This window comes from Odontomachus brunneus, unplaced genomic scaffold (genome assembly GCF_010583005.1).
Source record: "Odontomachus brunneus isolate Ranch 3 - 2012 unplaced genomic scaffold, Obru_v1 Obru_scaffold_001, whole genome shotgun sequence".
NCBI classification, from domain to species: Eukaryota; Metazoa; Arthropoda; class Insecta; order Hymenoptera; family Formicidae; genus Odontomachus; species Odontomachus brunneus.
In genome coordinates, this window is record NW_022639451.1 from 7642892 (window position 1) to 7663117 (window position 20226).

General features: G+C 35.7%; 1 protein-coding gene across 5 annotated transcripts in view; it reads right to left on the reverse strand.

Annotated features, from left to right (window-relative positions):
- LOC116852712 (dynein heavy chain, cytoplasmic) overlaps nt 1-20226 on the reverse strand; it is a 39980-nt gene that overhangs the window by 8378 nt on the left and 11376 nt on the right. For 2 of the 5 annotated variants that reach the window (XM_032833712.1, XM_032835069.1), the window contains 11 exons: nt 15307-15378; nt 6852-10202; nt 6371-6765; nt 5977-6287; nt 5744-5832; nt 5479-5508; nt 4094-5240; nt 3517-4012; nt 2575-3190; nt 1696-2490; nt 1087-1288 (listed from right to left, as the gene is read on the reverse strand). In XM_032833712.1, coding sequence (XP_032689603.1) covers nt 1087-1288; nt 1696-2490; nt 2575-3190; nt 3517-4012; nt 4094-5240; nt 5479-5508; nt 5744-5832; nt 5977-6287; nt 6371-6765; nt 6852-10202; nt 15307-15378 — 7504 coding nt within the window. Of the gene's footprint in view, nt 1-534; nt 731-1086; nt 1289-1695; nt 2491-2574; nt 3191-3516; nt 4013-4093; nt 5241-5478; nt 5509-5743; nt 5833-5976; nt 6288-6370; nt 6766-6851; nt 10203-15306; nt 15379-20226 lie in introns of all 5 variants that reach the window. The other 3 variants (XM_032834979.1, XM_032835150.1, XM_032834400.1) reach the window with 2 other exon arrangements.

A 20226-nucleotide genomic window follows, 5' to 3' on the forward strand; every position in this document is an offset into this window, starting at 1 on the left:
CTCTCGAGATGTGCTATAAGAATATGCAATGAAAAATGGGGTGTTCCATTTAAAAAAATTAATGTGACCTTGACCTGACCTTCGCTACGCAACCCAAGGTCAAACTGATGTGATCAGTAAATACATCTTTTTAAACGCCACAACTTTTATCTGAAACATTTTTTTCTAAAATGCTTAGTTTTCGAGATATTTCACCGGTCCGGGACTTTTTGAACACCCTGTATATATATATATATATATATATATATATATATATATATATATATATATATCACGTCTCATTTTTACATAAATAATCTATTGAAAATCACGTGACAAAAATAAAAATCCTGTTTAAATATCATTTTACGTTCTCCATGCAGCTGTAAGAATATAATAACATAAATATATATGCTGAAATTAATGAACAATTGTTAAGTGAAATATAGAACACATATCAAGCTATTTCAACACATATCAACAGTAGCTTGTGTTTTGTATTAGAACCCACACGAGCGAAGAACGTTGAATATTCAGCAGTATCCATTTTCTTACATGATGTTCTCCGTATTAAAGTTGACGATAGTTGGAATAAAGCTGTCCTTCATTATAATGGTACGAATCTGTTTCCAATCTATGGCGTTCTCCTCGAGTAATAGGCAAATAGACTCTAATGCCAATTTTACGATAGCAGGGGGATTCGCCATAGATCGAATCTCAACGAGATATTGTCGTTTAATTCCCTTCACAGCTACACTCATTGAAAACGTTTCAATGCAAGCACGTCACGTAGATCAAGATTATAATATATCATGATTTCGAAATAAAAATAATTTGAACCGCAAACATATGTATGACGTGGTCTTTCCGTTTTTTTTTTTTTTTTTAATATAATTATATTGAAATATGAAGCATATAACTCGATATATGATATCTTCGAATATAATTAATATAATAAATATAATTTTCTTAAAAATGTATGACATGAAATGTAATATTTAATATTATAAAATTTTTCTCATAAAATTTTACAATTAATAGGCTTAAAAATATACATGGGGAGATCAATATCATAATACAATAAAAAATTTTTTGTTAAATACATACCATTTTGGGCATCAATAACAGCTGGCTCAACTTGAGCAAGATCGGCCATAACATCGTCTCTCTTTTCATTAATAGCCACCGTTTGCATACGCAATTGCTGCTGAATTTCTTGACTTTGTACCTTCTTCTTTTCTGCTTCCTGTTGATCTTTAACCATTTGCCTTAATTTTGCATTGGCAGCTTCGTTCTTAGCTTGCAATTCCTAAAAAAAAAAAAAAAAAAAAAAATAGAATATGTAACAAATTCCAGTTGTATTTAATACAACATTTTTTTACATTGTAGTAATTGTTATACACAGAAGAATATATACTGCATTCAAATAAATGTTAATTGTTTCAAGTATATTTTTCACTGCTTTATATATCAACATATCTACCATAAGTTCACTATAAACACTAAAAATTATTCAAAAGACACTCTGAGTCCTAGTAGGTTTAGCATTTTAATTAAAAATATTAAATTAAAACAACAATTCAATTTTCTTACTTACATATAAAGACTATCAATTTTTTTTATTTTAGGCGTTCTATTAAAATAATGCATGACATCTATTATGTTCTTAAATACTAAAAAAATGTTTGTTATTTATTAAAAATTAAATTGCCTTACCTGAGATTTTACAGCTAAACTCTTCTGCATTTCTTCCACTTGTTCTACTGTTTCAGCGATTTTACTCAAACCGACGTTCAAATGCAACTGTTGTTCTTCCAAGTCACTTCTTTTTTCCTGATACAGCTTCACAAAGTGATTAATGAAGTCTAAATAATGGCGCGGCGTGATGGCCATGGTTCTGGCACCTCTTTTTGCCAATCGCGTGTTTGCTTTATGTAACGTCTGATGAACGTATACACACGCATTTATAACAGCATCTCTGTGTGACGGTTGCGATGGAATCAAAGAACACACAGACGGGAAAAAGTCCGGACATTTCCACATGGGTCTCTCTAAATCGACGCGATTAGTAAACTCTTTGCCAACTTGGAACAACGCGTTGTCGGACCAATCACCAAACCAATTCAGTACGCATCTGTTAAATAACGCTGGTGACGTTGCCGCGCGATCCTTCAGGCCGTCCGTACTCGGATTCATTGTAAATACAACGTGTAGATTTTTCATAACTTGGCCGGTGAACCATTTATACAATTCTTCATTAGAATCTAACATTAGGCCTTCTCGTTGAGCACCCTCCTTGCATTGCGTCATAAGCGTCGTATACTCATCACCCTCGAATAATCCAGGTACTTCTCCATTGGCGAGCAATGTGTTCATACGTTCAAGGAAACCAGAATCCAATACATTAGATTCGTCAAGAATAAAAGCTATCTTTTCATCTTTACAACCGGATCGCCTCAATACTTGACGCAAATCTTCGTCGAAATCCTCACCAGTATATTTATTGTGCACCTTTCGGATAGATGAAAATTAATAAAAAAATATGTTCATCTAGTGTTAGATATCATGTTACGATATAAAGTGACAGAGAAATACCTTAATTTGGAAGATAGACAAACCGTTCATCCATGCAACGAATCTCGACAGAGTTGTCTTTCCAGCACCAGAGACACCGATGAGCAACAAGTGTCCCTGAGGCTGTCGGAAAATTCTGTCAATCCGTAGAACATGTTCGAGAACTTCGTCAAAAAGTACCAACGGCACATCTAATTCTTCCTCATAAAATACTTTCAATCTTGCCCGAACGTAGTCTCTTAATTCTTGTCTATTTACTGGAACATAATCTTTCGATAGCCAATTACTGTATAAGATTGGTCTAGCTAATGCTTTTTCTCTATCGACTGACATAAAGTGTTTCAGCGCTACTGTGTCTATGTTCTTGTTCGTCCAAGCTCTTTCGGAATCTTCTACCAATCTATCCTGGAACAGACGAAGAGCCTCGTGGGCCCACAAACGCACCAAACCTTCTACGGAGAGATTATCTAACGGTCTAATGGCTTCACAAATGCCGCGCACCCAACGTGTCATTTCTCGTGGAGAGTACACGTAATGTGGTTGCATATCTTGGGTAAATCTCTCCTGAGAGGCTAAGTAAAACTCCACCATTGCGTTCGTCAACGGCTCCGCATAACCCCTTAGGGAAGGTGTTAATCTGCAATTTTATAGATTCTCTCTAGAGTTACTTAACATATAATCATAAAGTTGAGCTACAAATTAAAAGAGCCGAAAAAAGGAAAAAAGAAAAAGAGAAGAGAGTGTATGTTTGAAGTACGAGTGAGAATTCATACCTTAACAGAAAAGTAGAAGTCAATCATAACACGCGCTAGTAAAAAAGCTGTCGACTGTAGACTACCATCAGCGCGAGTGCTTTCTATTTTTCTTTTTTTTTTTTTTGTCAAGGTATGAATTTTCCCATATAATAGATATTTCGATCAGCAAATATAAATATGATAAAAGCTTTGTAAATAACAAGCTTACCTAAGCATAGCACGCGTGAATGTGCCATAAATTTGCTTCAAAGAGGTTTCTCCAGGATAATCGACATAAATGACAGGCACATGTCGCAGGAATCTATGACTAAGGGGTTTCCTGCCGGGATCTGTGGGTGGATTACATGCACCAACAAATTGAATTCTCTCCAATGTGACCCATGCCTGATCGCTTGTTCTGTAGAATCCCCTATGTTCTACTAATTGTCTCAAAAAGGAGATTACACGTTGTGTTCCATAGTTATCCATGTCAGGCAAATTGATTTCATCACAGAATAAAACTAGCCATTTGCCCAACTGTACTGGGGAAAGTACGACACCATTAGGTGTTTTACGATATTCGCAATAATGATCAAACGTTTTAAGCAACAATTCAGGTGTCGTTGCAGAAGAAAAGTTAAGTCCAACAACTTCCATATCTGGTAACGCTCGCAGAGCGGAAAATAGTGTCATAGTTTTGCCGGAACCAGGTGGTCCACAGAGTACTATAAACACAAACAATTTTAAATACATACGTATAGATATTAATGTGTGTTTACTCGCTAAAAGTAACATTAATTATTTACCCAAAGGTTTATGTTCGGCTAACCAAGTATACAATAAACTTTCGTGTCTCACAGTGTCCAAAGTTGGTACAACAATATCTGGACTAGCTACTTTGTGGGTCTCCACTTCGATTTGAGGAACTTTGTTACTCCAAGGTAACCATTCGCCGTGTATGTTTACTTCAAAGTCTATAATTGGTATGTTATTTTGAGATGGTAAAGGTACAGTTGTAATAGATCGTATAAAATCACCCAAGTCAGATCTAACTTTTAATTTAGCGTCTCCTGCAAAGCTCCATAAGAGCGCATAAACCAAGCATTTGGGCATGTAACGTTCCAACTGTTCACTTGGCAAAGGAAAGTCGGTGTGAGAGTGATTGTATTGCAATACATTGCGAACAGCTTGATTTAACATGGAAAACAAGGAACTGAGAGCTCGTAAACGTGTGAAATCCATTATATGTTCTTGTTTCATGGCGTATTCCAAACATCTTACTACTAAACCATCGGGTGCGAAATAACTCTGCATGATACTAGCGACTTCTCTCTGCACGGCTAATGCGGGCGATATAGTATCTTCTTTTTCTGCAGTTTTCTTGCCGAGATTATCCTCTTCTCCATCCTCCAATGGAATATTCCGTAAACGTAACATGTAGTTTTCGAATATCATTTCCGTTGACAACACATCCTCCGAGAACCAAACCATACCGCAGCGCGACACGGTAGCTAAGGTAGCGTATTTTAAATCTTGTACTTCAAACATAACTCTTACGTTCGGCGGTAAGCTCAAACGTTCACCATTAGGTAAAGTAAGAAGTTTATTGTCATCCAATACCGAGTTTAAGTTCTCGACCCATTCTGGATCGACATCACCATCAAATATAATCCATTGTCGTTTGTTGATTTCTCCTCTGACGTTATCGATTATCTTCCTCAATATATGCGTGAAGAGACCATCCGTCCACTCGCGTGTATTTGGATCTAGTACGCCGTATAATGTTTCTTTACTGATTGCTTTAGGATCGATTACGTGAGCAACACCTTCCACGCCTTCGAATCGCTCTAACGCTTTGAGCAGCACTTTCCACGCCATGGTTTTGCCAGACCCACTTGGACCGACCATCATTAAGCCATGATTTAAATTACAGATTTGATACAATTGAAGCACCTAGACAAATAACGAAATAAATAAGAGATAGCAAAAAACTATCGATCAGAGACTTGACGAAAGGAAAATAGGACCGAAAAAAATTACCAAAGGGACACACACGAACGAAGGAACTTAATTTTTTCTCAACAATTATGAATGAACATTAATTGTGATGGTGAATCATTCATGAAGATACAGAGTTGAAATATAATATATAACAACGAGACATGAATATATCTGATCATATCAATCTCACCTTTTCTACCCACGTCTCACCGACTGATTCCTTAGTGCGCATAAACAATATGAAAATTAAGTCTTTAGCATTGTTAAATAATATTTATATATATATATAAAATTTATATATATATATATATAAGTTAAAATTTATATATATATATATAAAATTTAGTTAATACATATCTCGTGAAGTTATTAAAGTGTATAAAAAGATGATTAGTGTCAATTAATAAATCATATGAACACATTTAGAAAAATGTGCTATTAAGGAAATATATTACCTTCTCTTGCCAGGCACCTCCCTGCTCATCTCCTTCGCCGCATACCAGGTATTCTTCGGCGCATACTTTCCTAATTTGGTCTTTCAATCCTAGAATGAGACATATAAGTATAAGAAAAGTTCTTTCAATCCTAGAATGAGACACATAAATATAAAAAAAGATATTACCTAAAAATTGGTACATTTTTTCGGTAATTTTTTTGTAAATTTCTTATTAATATAATAATATTTTACCTTTCATTTCCGCGCGTGTGTAATTTACATTAGGGAATACATCGCTAAGCAAACTGAACAACAATGGAATATCCTCAGCAACTAATTTTGGAACCATCGTTTCACATACAGATTGAATAAGAATCTCTTGTTCGGGTAGATTTTCTGCGATAGAGGCTTCATCGATATTGGTTTCACCACGACCTTGCATACCCTCTTTAATTTTCTGTATGCGATCACGTTTCACATTCCCGGCAGATATCAACACAGATTTCAAGGCACGTAACCCAAAATCGTAATGCGATTGATTAGAAAGTTGTTCGTCGCAAAGCCTAAACAAAAAGCATAAGATAATTTATTGCAACGATAACAAAATTTACAAAACTACACAAAAAATATGTATTTGAATACATACTTGAAGAATGGAACAATTTTACACGCTAACTTTTCTGCGGATCGGAATCCTTGACTAAAAAGCATTACTTCAGCAATGAGTTGACGATCGGGTGTGGTCATAGCAAGTGATCGGAAAAGTTTTTTGAGATTGTCTGGTAGATTGGAACGTCCAGCGTATCCAGGATTCATGGTAATAAAAATAGCCATGTCTGTAGAGACTTTCACTTGTTTTCCAACTAATTCAACACAAAGCATCCCCTCTTTCTTGCCTTCCATCTGGCTTTTAAGCGCCTCTTGAATTGTTTGTACTTGTTGAGAAACAGCGGATAACATACGTTCTTCCAAACGATTAAATTCATCGAAGCAACCCCATGCACCCACTTGACAAAGACCAACAAATATACGACCCATAGCCTGCAATAAATAACAATTATATAAAAATAATATGACGTAATTTATTTTGATTTTCGAAACTATCAAACGGATCTTTATATTTATACCTGAAAGTCGAATGTCTCGTCGCAATTAAATACTAATACGAATCTTCCAAGTTGATGTCCTAAAGCTTTTACAGATTCGGTTTTTCCTGTGCCAGCTGGTCCAAATGGAGATCCACCGAGCCGAGCCTCTAAAGCTTGTGTCATCGTTAAATAACATCTGTCAGTTAAAGGTGTTTGCACAAGTCTGTCCTGCACTCCTAAATATTCGAATCCATAAAAGAATTTAGCGTTTGCCATATGTATCGTAAGTTGTTGAAGCACTTCTGTTTGTCTAGGATCGAAGTAGAATCGCATTTCACACAACCACTCAAATGCCTTGGGATTTGAAACTTTATTAGCAATTAATCGTCTGGTGACGGTGCGTTTGTGTACAAACTCATTAATCAAATGTTCTAACTTCTTTCTCCTTAAAGGTGGCTGCTCTTGAAGAACAGAGTCAGCTAAAACATTCAATGTTCCTTCCACTTGTACTAAAACTCTTTCTAATGAATTTTTGCTTGGATCTGCTTGTGCTTCGTGAAGTGCCGCTTCTACGTCTTCCGACCACAAAATTTGCGCGGCTAGAACTATTATTTGAGCCTGATAATTATCACACCATGTCATAAATGCCTGCGGATTTATATTACCATCCTTGAATTGTTTAATATCTTGTACAGCTTTCGCAAGGCTTGAAGCAAGTGTCACACGCATTTCTTTCTCGACGAGTGTTAACCATTCATTAATCTTGGGATAATCAATTGTAGATACTGGACTCTGGAATATAACTTCTTCACCCTCACGTGATGCGATACCAGTAATAATAGTATTATCTTCATTCAACAGAATAGCGGCTACGCCAGCAAACATCTTTTTGAAATGTTTCTGCAGTCGTGCAATATTTTTGCTATTACCAATAATTTCTAATAAGTCTTCATCGCCAACGAAATAAAAGCGCGGGAAAGATGTTCGTTCTCTTTCTAAGTATTCGCCTAGTGCCTTCTGTATTTTACCGAGAAGATCGGCAAGACGTTCGAGCGCTCTTTGAACACCTGGGATGTTCAGAACGTCTGTGACCATAGGTGACTTAGATACTTTTTTCATTAGTCCTAAAAACTCAGAACTAATGCTTTGGAAACGTGACGTTTCTACTGGCAATAATGTTTTGATATCCGCACTGCCAGAGAAAATGCCTTCGAGGTAAACCCATCGTCGTTGTACATCTATCCATACATCGAACAAGGCATTGATTCTATTTAGCTTTTCTTCCCAAGTCAAAGCTTCTTCCTCAAATACTTTATAATATGGCGATAACTTCATAGCGGCCACTGAGTTGATGTGTTCTTTTACTTTATTAAACAAATCGTCCCAGCCACGTATCAACCTACATTTATTTTGGTAATTTATCAAATCTAATTCGTAAGTTTGCCAAGATTCGCGCACTTGCTTTAAAAATTCTTCGAGAGCCATTTCCCCTTGAGCCACCAGAATAATATCCTTAACTATACCTTCATTCTTTTGAAGATTTACATCCCAGACTTGGCCAAGAGTAAGTTCGCTCAATACCCAATTCACTCTAAGCTGCTTCGTCAACTGCTTCCAATGTCTTTCCTTGAGTGCATCCGATTTCAGTTCTACAATTAACATGTTCACTTTCGTATAACTTTGTAACATCTTCTTCACGTATTCGTACGACGAGTATTGCCTTAATCTGGCTGGAAGTTCTTTCAATTGCGCCATCATTGTATCTAATTGCTGACGTAATTTTCGTGGTTGTACGGAGAGCCAAGGTTTCTCACGCGTTTCGTCGATTTGAGCCCATATTTTTGATAATTCTGACCAAACTCCTCTCAAGTCTTGCAACTCTTCAAATACCACCTGCATTCTATCTTCACTAGTTGATATTCCACCTGGTTCTTGTAATTCTAACGCCTCTTTTGCTTTTGCAACATTATCCCTTTCTTCCTTAAGTCTAGCAAATTTACTCTCAAACAACTGCAGCTGTTGCAAGGCATCGTCTGGTCGCAAATGGCCTTCCACAGGTTTTCCCCTTTCCCAATCACTGAGAAAATCGGTAGTTCTTGTTTCAACCGCTTTATCCTCGGCGACAATTTTCATTTGTAAGGACGCAACTTGAGTTTGAATACTAGTATCTTTGCGTTTGATAATCTCATTGAATGCGCCCCACTCTCCTTCTATATTATCTACATGCAGCCAAGAAGAAGGAAATTGGAATCTCTGACGTTCAAGTATCCTTTGACCCTCGCGATATACATCAACCTGTTTTTCCCAAGCTTTCATTTTACGCTTTAGGGATTGAACATATGTTATAAAACCAACTGCATCAGATGTGCTAGCTGCTTCAATGGATTGTTGCTCGAGATCGCTCCTAGATTTCGATACTTGTGCATGAAAACTAGCCATTTCATTACCAAGAAGCGTCCCGAATTTACCCAAAGTTTCTTTATGCCACGAGTCATACTTTAGTGAAACTTTACTCTGCACCTTTGCAAAATCTATTATCATTGGTCCGAATTCACGTCTAGTATCGGAAGTATCGAAAGTAGTTCTTGTTTTTTTTATATCGTTGAGACATTTCATCCATAAATTAATATTTTCCCCTAATTTGCCGTAAAGATTGCCTGGTTGCAGATCCCAAAGAGCTTGGTAACGTAGCCATTGATCAACGTAATCAGCAACATCTTTCATTTTAGATTCAACTGCTTCATATGCTGCTTCCAGTGGTTGTTTACCAGAAGGTAACTTTGTAAGCAAGTTTCTATATGTCCCTGATTCGGGTTTATCTAAGCCAACTTGATATCTTGAACTTTGGAGACGGATTTGCGATGTAACAATTGCTTGCCATGCAAATAATTGTTGCATTATCTGAAATCGGGCGTCTTCAATGCTGGGGTAGAGATACATAGTTTGATTCGTAATTCGGACCTCATGAATCTGATTTTGAATCTTAGGATCGCCGCCAGGTTTATGCGTCGGCTGTACAGGAGCATCTGTATCCATACTTAAGTCTACCTCTTTTTTATGACCTGTTAGTGCATCAGTCCATGCTTTTATTCCAGCTTCTAATCTAGCAGCTAAATTTTTTTCCACTTCTTCATCGAGTCTTGCTACCCATATATGTAAGTTAGAGTAATTTTTCAAAGACAATTCATCTACTGACTTCTGGATCTTAGACAATATGTCGGCAAAAGTATTTGCAGAATAGGGACAAGTTTCAAGAGAACGAACGTCAACGTCTAGTTGTTCCTCTACAACCAAGAGATCTTCTACTCTTTCTTGAAAAGAAACCACGGCCTCGGAAAGACGTTGTACATATTGATCAAGTTTGTAGCTTTCCCAAACCAGTGCAATACCCTATAAATAGATAGATATATATGTATATGTGTGTGTGTGTGTGTGTGCACACACATACACACACGCGCGCACGCGCATGCACACACACACACACACACACACACACATATATATATATATACAGGGTTGGCAAAAAGTCCGGAAACGGTGAAATATCTCGAAAAGGATCATCTGTAGCGAAAAATATGTAAGTAGCAAAGTTGTAGGGCTTAATAAAATGTACCTAATGATGGCTAAAAATTTTTTGGAAAAAATAATCTTTAACAATGAAATGCATTTTCATTTTAATGTGAATTGTGGAAGACACGTATTTCCAACAGAACCGCGCAACTTGTCACACTATGTGCGAAATAAATGTGTTGTTGCAAGAGAAATTTCCTGGCCATACCATCTCACGCAATAGCGATCTGAAATCGTGCGATTTCTTTCTTTAGAGTTTTGTGAAATCTCGCATCTACCTCAATAAGTCAACAAATTCCTCAGCTAAAGGAGGAGACTCGACGCATTATTGCGGGAATTGAGTCGCAATGCAAAAATGTAATCGAAAATTTCGCCTAAAGAGCAAGAATGTGCAGAATCTTGGGAGAGAATTTGGCAGATATTGAGTTCCACACTTAATTGCAATGTATATATTCTACTACTTTATACTAAAATAAAAATATAAATATTTCTCGAATAAATTATGCCTTTTATTGAAAAGTTAAATTTTGTGCTTTTATTGGAATATTCTATATATACATATAGGCTACGTTCCGAAATTCATTGCCAGTGCTGAAATTCTATAGTATACGTCACATGAACTATAGATTTTCAGTACTGGCAATGAATTTCGGAACGCAGCCTATACGAGAGTTGTATGATAAGTACCCGTATTTAACGACTGACGGCGTCACTCACTCAAAGTCTGTATACCATCGTTTAACGCCATCTTCCGAACGACACCAGTCAAAATTTCAGACAGATTTATCGAGTAGTTTTGTTTTGATAACTGTTGAAAGTGGACAAGTTTATGTTTGTTTGCAACCATGGAAAAAGAGCAATCGGTCAGTGATTCAATTCCTTTTTTTGGATAGGAAAACGTGTGAGGAAATCAAAGTGAAATTGTATGCCGTTTATAAGGACCATGCACCTTTGATAACTACCATCAGATATTGGTTTAATTCAAGCGTGGCCGAACATCCATTTTTGATGAAGAGCGCCCAGGTCGTCCGATTGAAGTGACTACGGAGGATATGGTCAACAAAATCCATGATATCGTGTTAGCAGATCGCCGGGTGAAGATCAGAAAGATTGCTGACATTGTAAATATCTTAACTGAACGCGTACAAAATATCCTACACGAAAAATTAGGCATGAGAAAGCTATCGGTAAGATGGGTGCCGCGTTTGCTCACAGTGGAACAAAAACGGAATCGCATGACAACTTCGGAGTACTGTTTGAACATGTTTAAGTGCAATCCGAAAGAGTTTCTGCAGCGTTTGGTCACTGTTGACGAAACATGGATCCATTACTACACGTCAGAAACAAAAGAACAGTCAAAACAGTGGACTTCAGCGAATCTGTTCCAAAGAAGGCAAAAACAGCTCCATCGGCCGGAAAGATCATGGCCACCGATTTTTGGGATTCGCGAGGCATCATTTTCACCGACTATTTGGAGGAGGAAAGGACAATCACGGGGCAGTACTATGTTGATTTATTAGGCTGATTCGATGCTGAATTGAAGAGAAAACGGCCCCATTTGGCGAAGAAAAAAGTGCTTTTTCATTATGACAACGCACCAGCTCATTCGTCCGCAATTGCCACAGCAAAACTAGTCGAATTACGCTACGAATTGCATCTACTCTATTCTCCAGATTTAGCTCCCTGCGATTTCTATTTATTTCCAAACATGAAAAAATGTCTTGACGGAAAGCGGTTCACGTCAAACGAGGAAGTCATCGCCGAAACAGAAGCCTATTTTGCGGAGTTCGACAAATCAAATTTTTTAGATAGTATAAAAACGTTGGAATATCGCTGGATTAAGTGTAACGAGCTGAAAGGAGATGTTGAAAAATAAGTAAAAAAAATTTTTTTAAATGCGTTTCCTTCCCTAACATGGATACTTATCATATACCCTCGTATATAGCCCAGTTCGGACAATGCACGATGCATTATTTGCCCCAAAACCTACAGGTAGTCGGTTACTATGATTTAATTGTGGCAATTTTTCATGCACTGTCCGAACTGGAAGTTTGTGATATCACATGCATGGCGAATTGCCTTGCACCGCTGACATTCCCGTCATAACGATGTGACGATCCATTTTCGATCCCAAGATCATTTGCAAAAAATAATCCTTGGAGTGTCCCCAACAATCTCTCAAAGTTTGTTGGTTGAACTTTTAAACACCCTGCATATATAGAGTAAATTATCATTGTTGTATCAAACATCAACAGAATATAGAAGACACCTCGAGGAACAATTTTTGCCCTATAAACGTAGGTCCATAAATGCGTAGTTAGTATGCGTAAAGCTATCATCATGCTACATTCGGCCGTGATGGATTAAACCCGTATTACGCCAGCTGTGAATGAATCGTGTAAAGCATTCTGCACTTGATAGTGATATAAAAGATTCCTCTTATTATGGTTAACCCATAACAAGTACCATAGGGTCCCAAGGACCTGAGCTAATTTTATTTTTATGATAATTAACCACTGGCGCTAATATCTTCAGTGCCTTTCAAGTAACAGTTTTCAGTATGACAGAAGAAAAGATCATCGAGTTATTTGTAAGTAGCTGTGAATTATATGCATTTGTTTTTCGTCTGGGGTCACAGTGATCCCATGGTACTGTTAACGTTACTTTTATGAAAATAATTTTCTTAATCTTCAGCTCAATATCACGCAAAAACTCATTCTTCACGCAAAAGAGTAAAAACTCTTGCCAGTTAGTAGAACCTGAACTTAAGAGATGTCTTACCACTCAACATATTCATAAGCCATTGCGTTTAATAATTTCATATATTTTAAAAATTGAAGAAACTGAAAAATCTAAATTATTTTGCCATCCAGAGTAAGATGTAATAAATGTCTTAGAAGATATGAAGTCCAAAGAAGTATATGTTAGATGCAATGAACCAGTATGCACCAAATGTGCAAGCACTATCTGTAACAATTGCATCTAAAAACCTTCCAAGATTTTAATATTGTATTTAATTTAACAATGCTTGTTTATATTTTTTATATAATCTATAATTTGTAAACTTAGATTAAAACATTAATTTTTTTTTCTTTTTCCGATTATTTGTCTTTCAGTGTATTTTATTTCGACACTGTCCACATTGTATTCATTTTATATTCAGTTTATGTTTTTTTTAGAGTACTGAAAAACTAAGGCTGTTATAAATATCTAGTTATAATATAATACTAATAAATTATTATTTACGAACTATAAAGCGTTTTTCTTCCTACCTTTTATTATCATGTTAAAAATGGCAAAAATTTATTGGGGTCCGCCAGATCCCATCGTACTCGTAGCTTGACTAAAAAGGCATGGTACCTGTTACGGGTTAATTCTACAAAGGTACTCGAAGTGACGATCGTCAGCTTTGTTGCAAACAATAACCCGGCACATGAGAGATCGGACCTACAACTTCGAGCACTTTTTGTAGAACTAACCATAATAAAAGGAATCTGTTACACCATTATCGAATATAAAATGCCCTACATTGCTCATTCACAACTGTCGTAGTGCTATAGCACGGATTGTCTAATCGACGGCGACCAAACATAACATGATGATAACTTTGTACCTACGTATATCTATTTACAGAACAAAAATTATTCCCCGAAGTGTCCTCTATATTCTGTTGACGTTTGACACAACAGTGGTAAATCTGCATATACAGAGTGTCTCAGACTCTCCTTCTCACATTAAGTGGGAATGTAAAGTGGCTTGAGATAAACATAAAAGTTCTATACCGTTTTGTGATATTCGCAATAATAACCGAGAAATTAATTGTAAAAGATTAAAGAAAAACGCACGCTGAATGATTTAGGGAGAAGCACTCATGGTCTAATAATATAGTGCACGGATATCGGCGCGCGGTGATTGGAAAAACAATGCACCATTGCCTATACTTATATTGTTGCATTTCTATATCTCGCCTCGGCGCAGTAAAGATATAGGATCATAGTGATATAGACGCGTACTGACATCTACTTGCTATATTACGGGAGCGGTGCACTTGGACACGGTGCATTTGGACACAGCCAATCACAGCACCGTGTGATTAGAGACATTTGTAGGGTCCCTTGGAACAGCGACTTGTGATTGGACTGTGTCCAATTGCCCCGTGTCCAACTGATATACACCCCTATATTACTAGGTGCGTTTTTCCTTAATCTTTTACAATTAATTTCTCGGTTATTATTACGAATATCACAAAACGGTATAGAACTTTTATGTTTACCTCAACCCACTCTACATTCCCACTTAATGTGAGAAGAAGAGTCTGGGACACCTATATATACATATATAGGATGTCTCAGATCACTATTCTCAAACTTTGCGAGAACGCAGAACGGATTGAGGTGAGCAAGAAAGTCCAATACCGTTTTGCGGTATTTACAATAGTTTTCGAGAAAATTTTAGAAAATTGCGTAAAGAAAGGAGAAACACTCGAGCCGCTGAAGTTGTTCAAGGCCTAGCATGTTTCAGTTACTCGTCTCAGCGCAATGCGGCAAGACGGAGTGCAGCAATATAAGCACGCGTTGTTCTTCCCCTCGTCACGCGCCGCCATCCGTTTCTTGACCAATTGAAACCCGTTCTTGACGCATAAGGCCTTAAGCAACTTCAGCGGCTCGAGTGCTCCTCCTTTTTTCGCACAATTTTCTAAAATTAATTTCTCGAAAACTATTGTGAATATCGCAAAATGATATTATGGGACTTTCTTGCTCACCTCAATCTGTTCTGCGCTCTCGCAAAGTTTGAGAATGGGATCACCGTGTATAGATAATATATTGTTACAACTTAAAAAAATGTATAATATAATGTTTTATATAAACATAGATACATATAGAATAACAGATATTAATAATATTACTTGCATATATTAACTCACCTCAGAGATCAATAACAGGACATCTTTACGCATACCAGCGACTAAGGGTATAATACTGGCTTTATCTTCGATCTAAAAGAGATGTAATTTGTTAAGTTATTTTTTTACTTGTAATATATATGCGAGATAGTTTTGATACAGTTTTACGACATAAATTATATGAATCATCATTCAATATTAAAAAAATATGCATATGCAAAAAATTTAATATAGATAGAGTATCACACGTTAGTTGTTGGTATATTTATATCGAAAAGATAATCTCATGTATTATTTTGCCTTTAAGCAACATTGCCTCCGAACATGCGGCTAGTCTTGTTTCTCTAAGTCAAATTATAATTATATTATACGTTTGTAAATATATTTCTCCATAAAACAGTTCAAAACATGTGTATTTCTATTTATGCATTTTCTATTTTGTTTCAGAATATCACAGACTTCCGCATATCCGTATAAGCCTACATGTACTCGAAAATAATCAATATAACATTCGTTAAGTATGTAAATCAATAAAAATAAATTTGTATAAATCTTGCATTACATATTCTTCTACGATAGCTAAGCAGGCATACAATAATATGTATTTGCGTATGTATGTAAACGTATGTACAAAATATGTGCGTATATATATGCATATATATATACATATGTATATATATATAGGAAATCCATTTTAATCAATATAGTCGAATATCTCTGAAACTTGTAACGAAAAAATATTTCGTACAAAAGATTTCGAGGGAAACAAATAATAATGACATTATTAACTTCTAATTTGAATCGGAAATAGGTAATGTATCAACTTTGAAAACAGAATAGGAAAATTGGGTCGTATGAGCTATCATAGAATAATTTTTTTAAAAATATACAAGTTTTATCTGAAACATTTTTTATTTAACTGTTTCATTAGTACAAGTTATCCAATCCTGAAAAAATAATGAAAAAATCTCATGAAAAAAATTTTTTGTCCGTTAAAGTAAAGAAAGATTTTTTATATTCCAGATGATGACAGCGTTCTCGATCTTTTAATTTAACTCCTCCCTGCTCTCGGCAGTATTAAAAAAAAACTAAAAGAACGTTTCATAAGCGTATAGTCTTTGTCTTCAACAAAATAAATTTGTTTTTGAGCATTTCATAAGTTCTCAAATAACTAATAAACGCACATCATTCACCTAAAGAAAGGATTTTGAATTATAAAAGAGAAGAAATAACGGTCTTCGGTCCTAATCCCTTTAGCATAACTAATAAAATTATATTATTCATATTCTATCATTCATATTATTATTATTTATACCGATATAATATTATTATTTATACCGATACAATAGATTCACTGATTAACTGACGAACTGATTAAATAACAGATTGATAAACTGACTGATTAATTGACAAACGGATTAACTAACGGATAGATTGACTATCAGACCGACCGACGGATCGATTGACTGACAGACAAAAATATGGGATTAAATTCCTGCGACGCCACGCCGTTGATCCTGCATAACGCCGAGAGTAGGGAGGAGTTGAATTAAAAAATCAAGGTCGTTATTATTATTAGGAATATAAAAAAAATCTTTCTTTATTGTCTTTGATGGACAATTTTTTTTTCGTGAAATATATTTTTAAAGATTAGACAATTTACTGATGAAACGGTGCGTTAAATAAAAATATGTCTCGAATGCTCACGTATGGCACACTAAGAAAACCGTTTGTTTTCAAAAGATTTATTCTATGATAATATTTCACACGATCTATATTCTCTATTCTGTCTCCAAATTGATACTATTATCATCTACTTTTAACTCAAAGCGGAAGTTAATATCATAATAGTTTGTTCCCCTCAAAATCTTTTAACTTTTGTTTGAAACATTTTTCTTGTTACAACCAGTTTCAGAGATATTCGACTATACTAATTAAAATAGATTACTCTACACACACACACACACACACACGCACGCACGCACGCACGCACGCACGCACGCACGCCCACACACACACACGCACGCACGCACGCGCGCACGCACGCACGCACGCACATATATATATATATATATATATATATATATATGTGTGTGTATGTGTGTGTGTATATAGGGTGTTCGGAAAAGGTCGAGAAAAATCCTTAAGAGAAAGGTCCTTAAAAATCTCGAAAAATATTAAAAAGTTTTACAGAAAAGGGTTTCAGACAAAAGTTATATGGCTTAAAATGATCTATTTACTAATCTTATCAGTTTGACTTTGGATGGCGTCATCAAAGTTAGGACGAGGTCACCTCGAATTTTTTAAATGGAACCTCATATTTTTTATTGCACATTCTTGTAACTTATCTCGAGAGCTTTCCAAAACACTATAATAAAATATAAACTAAATTATATATGAACCTCCTTTATATTATTCAAATAACTAACAAAGTTTCTAATGCTTATGAGGAGTGAACACAGATGTAGTAATGTTATTTTAATATTACATACGTGTAATATTAAAGTTTATTATGGGAGGATAAAATTGTCCAACGTGTCAGATGTACGTCCAAAATTTTCTTTCGGTAATCGTACGCGGTGAATTAACCTTCCACACTTAGACCGATCCTGTGTCCTAGTATTTTTTTAACGCGAATTTTTTTATTCCCAAACCCGATACCCTTAAATAATTGATTCCTTTTTATTAAGTATTTTTAAATGTTGCGAAAAATAATAAAATATCTTTTCGTTAAGGACTTTTCTAGTTATGAGACTTGAAAGTTACAGTACTGTCGGCATTAGCATTAGCCAAAGTGTACCACGTGGAAGTTGCGCGCGTGTATGTGTGTGTGTGTGTGCGTACACGTGTTCGTGTGTGTGTATGTGTGTGTGTGTATGTATGTATAGCAAAGTTGAGGACTTTATGATTCGTCACTCCTCTATTTAAGAACTCCAAACGTACGCGCGCACAAATACGCGAGAAGGTTTGGAGTTGTTAAATACTATAGGAGTGACGAACTATAAGAATTCTTATCTCTGTTATACACACATTCACATACTCTCACATGTACACGCAACACAATAGATGTGTAAATCCGACCGCGCAACCTCCACGTGGTATACTTTGAATAATGCTAATGCCAACGATACTATTTCAACTTTCAAGTCTCATAACTAGAAAAGTACTTAACGAAAAGATATTTTATTATAGTGTTTTGGATGACTCTCGAGATAAGTTATAAAAATATGCAATAAAAAATAGGAGGTACCATTTAAAAAATTCAAGATGACCTTGTCCTAACTTTGATGACGCAATCCAAAGTTAAACTGATAAGATCAGTAAACAGATTGTTTTAAACCCTATTTGTCTAACTTTTGTCTGAAACACTTTTCTGAAAACTTATATTTTTCGAGATTTTTAATGGTCCCGATCTGTTTGAGACACCCTGTATATACAGAGTAAGATATTTAACTTGAAACATTGGAATATTTCGAAAACTATGAGTTATAAAAAAATGTTTTAGACAAAATTTGTAAAGTTCGAAAGGGGACATCTGAAAGTGACCTTGACTCTGACCATGGCGATCATTGTCAAAGTTATTTCAAAGTCACGTTGATTTTTTTAAATTGAATCTCGTACTTTTTAGTGCATATTCTTCTAGCTTATCTCGAAAGCATTTCAAAACACTTTGATAAAGTATTTTTTCATTAAGTACTTTTTGAGTTATAAGACTTGAAAGTTACAATATCGCCGGCATTAGCATTATTCAAAATGTACCGCGTGGAGATTGTACGGTCGGATTTACATCTCTTGTGTGTGTGTGTGCTACTGCTGTTACAACTCAAACGTTTGACTGGTCTTAGATACATCTTCGAAACGTGTGTTGAAATCCACAATCTGAATGTACAAACTGATGAATCTTTTGAAACTAAGTAGGTTGAGTGAAAATTATTCGATTGAGTCAGAATCATTCGATCGTGCGTGAAATCCAAAAATACGTGAAGTGACGAGCCGTGTGATCTGTGTCTCCATGCGGGTGTTTGAGTTGGAACTACAGTAGCGCGCGCGCGCACTATCATATTTTATTAGTTTTGAAATGCTCTCGAGATAAGCTACAAGAATATGCAGTATAAAGTATAAAGTTCCATTTAAAAAAATCAACGTGACCTTGAAATAATCTTGACAATGGCCGCCATGGTCAGAGTCAAAATCACTTAAACCTATCCCTTTTTAAACCTTACAACTTTTGTGTGAAACATTTTTTTATAACTCTAATAGTTTTCGAAATATTTCGATGTCTCAAGTTAAATACCCCACCTTGTACATATACATACGTATATATACACACAGAATGTCCCAGGACAACTTTCGAATCTCTCGTAGTGGCATAGTACGGATTAAGATGAACATAAAAGTTCTATATCGTTTTGCGATATTCGCAATAATTATCAAGATATTAATTTAAAAAAAGATAAATATTCCGTATAAGAGACCCAGCTCCAATCATTTTGACTTTGAGATATGTTGTCAAGAACATCATTCTGAATTTTGAATGGTTTTAGTCGGCGTTCATTATTTATTGAAAAGATATTAACAAAAGAAGTTTTATAAATGGAACGTAATTTTGGTACACAGTATACACACAGTATACATAAATATGGTAAATAATACACGTATATATATGCGCGGAGGAAGAGCGCTGCCTCTCTCCCCGCACCCTCTTTCCAAAAAAAATTAATCCTAACCTAACCTAATCCATCTATTGAAATATGGTAAACCGTACATATACAGGGTGTTCAAAAAGTCCCGGACCGGTGAAATATCTCGAAAACTAAGCATTTTAGAAAAAAATGTTTCAGATAAAAGTTGTGGCGTTTAAAAAGATGTATTTACTGATCACATCAGTTTGACCTTGGGTTGCGTAGCGAAGGTCAGGTCAAGGTCACATTAATTTTTTTA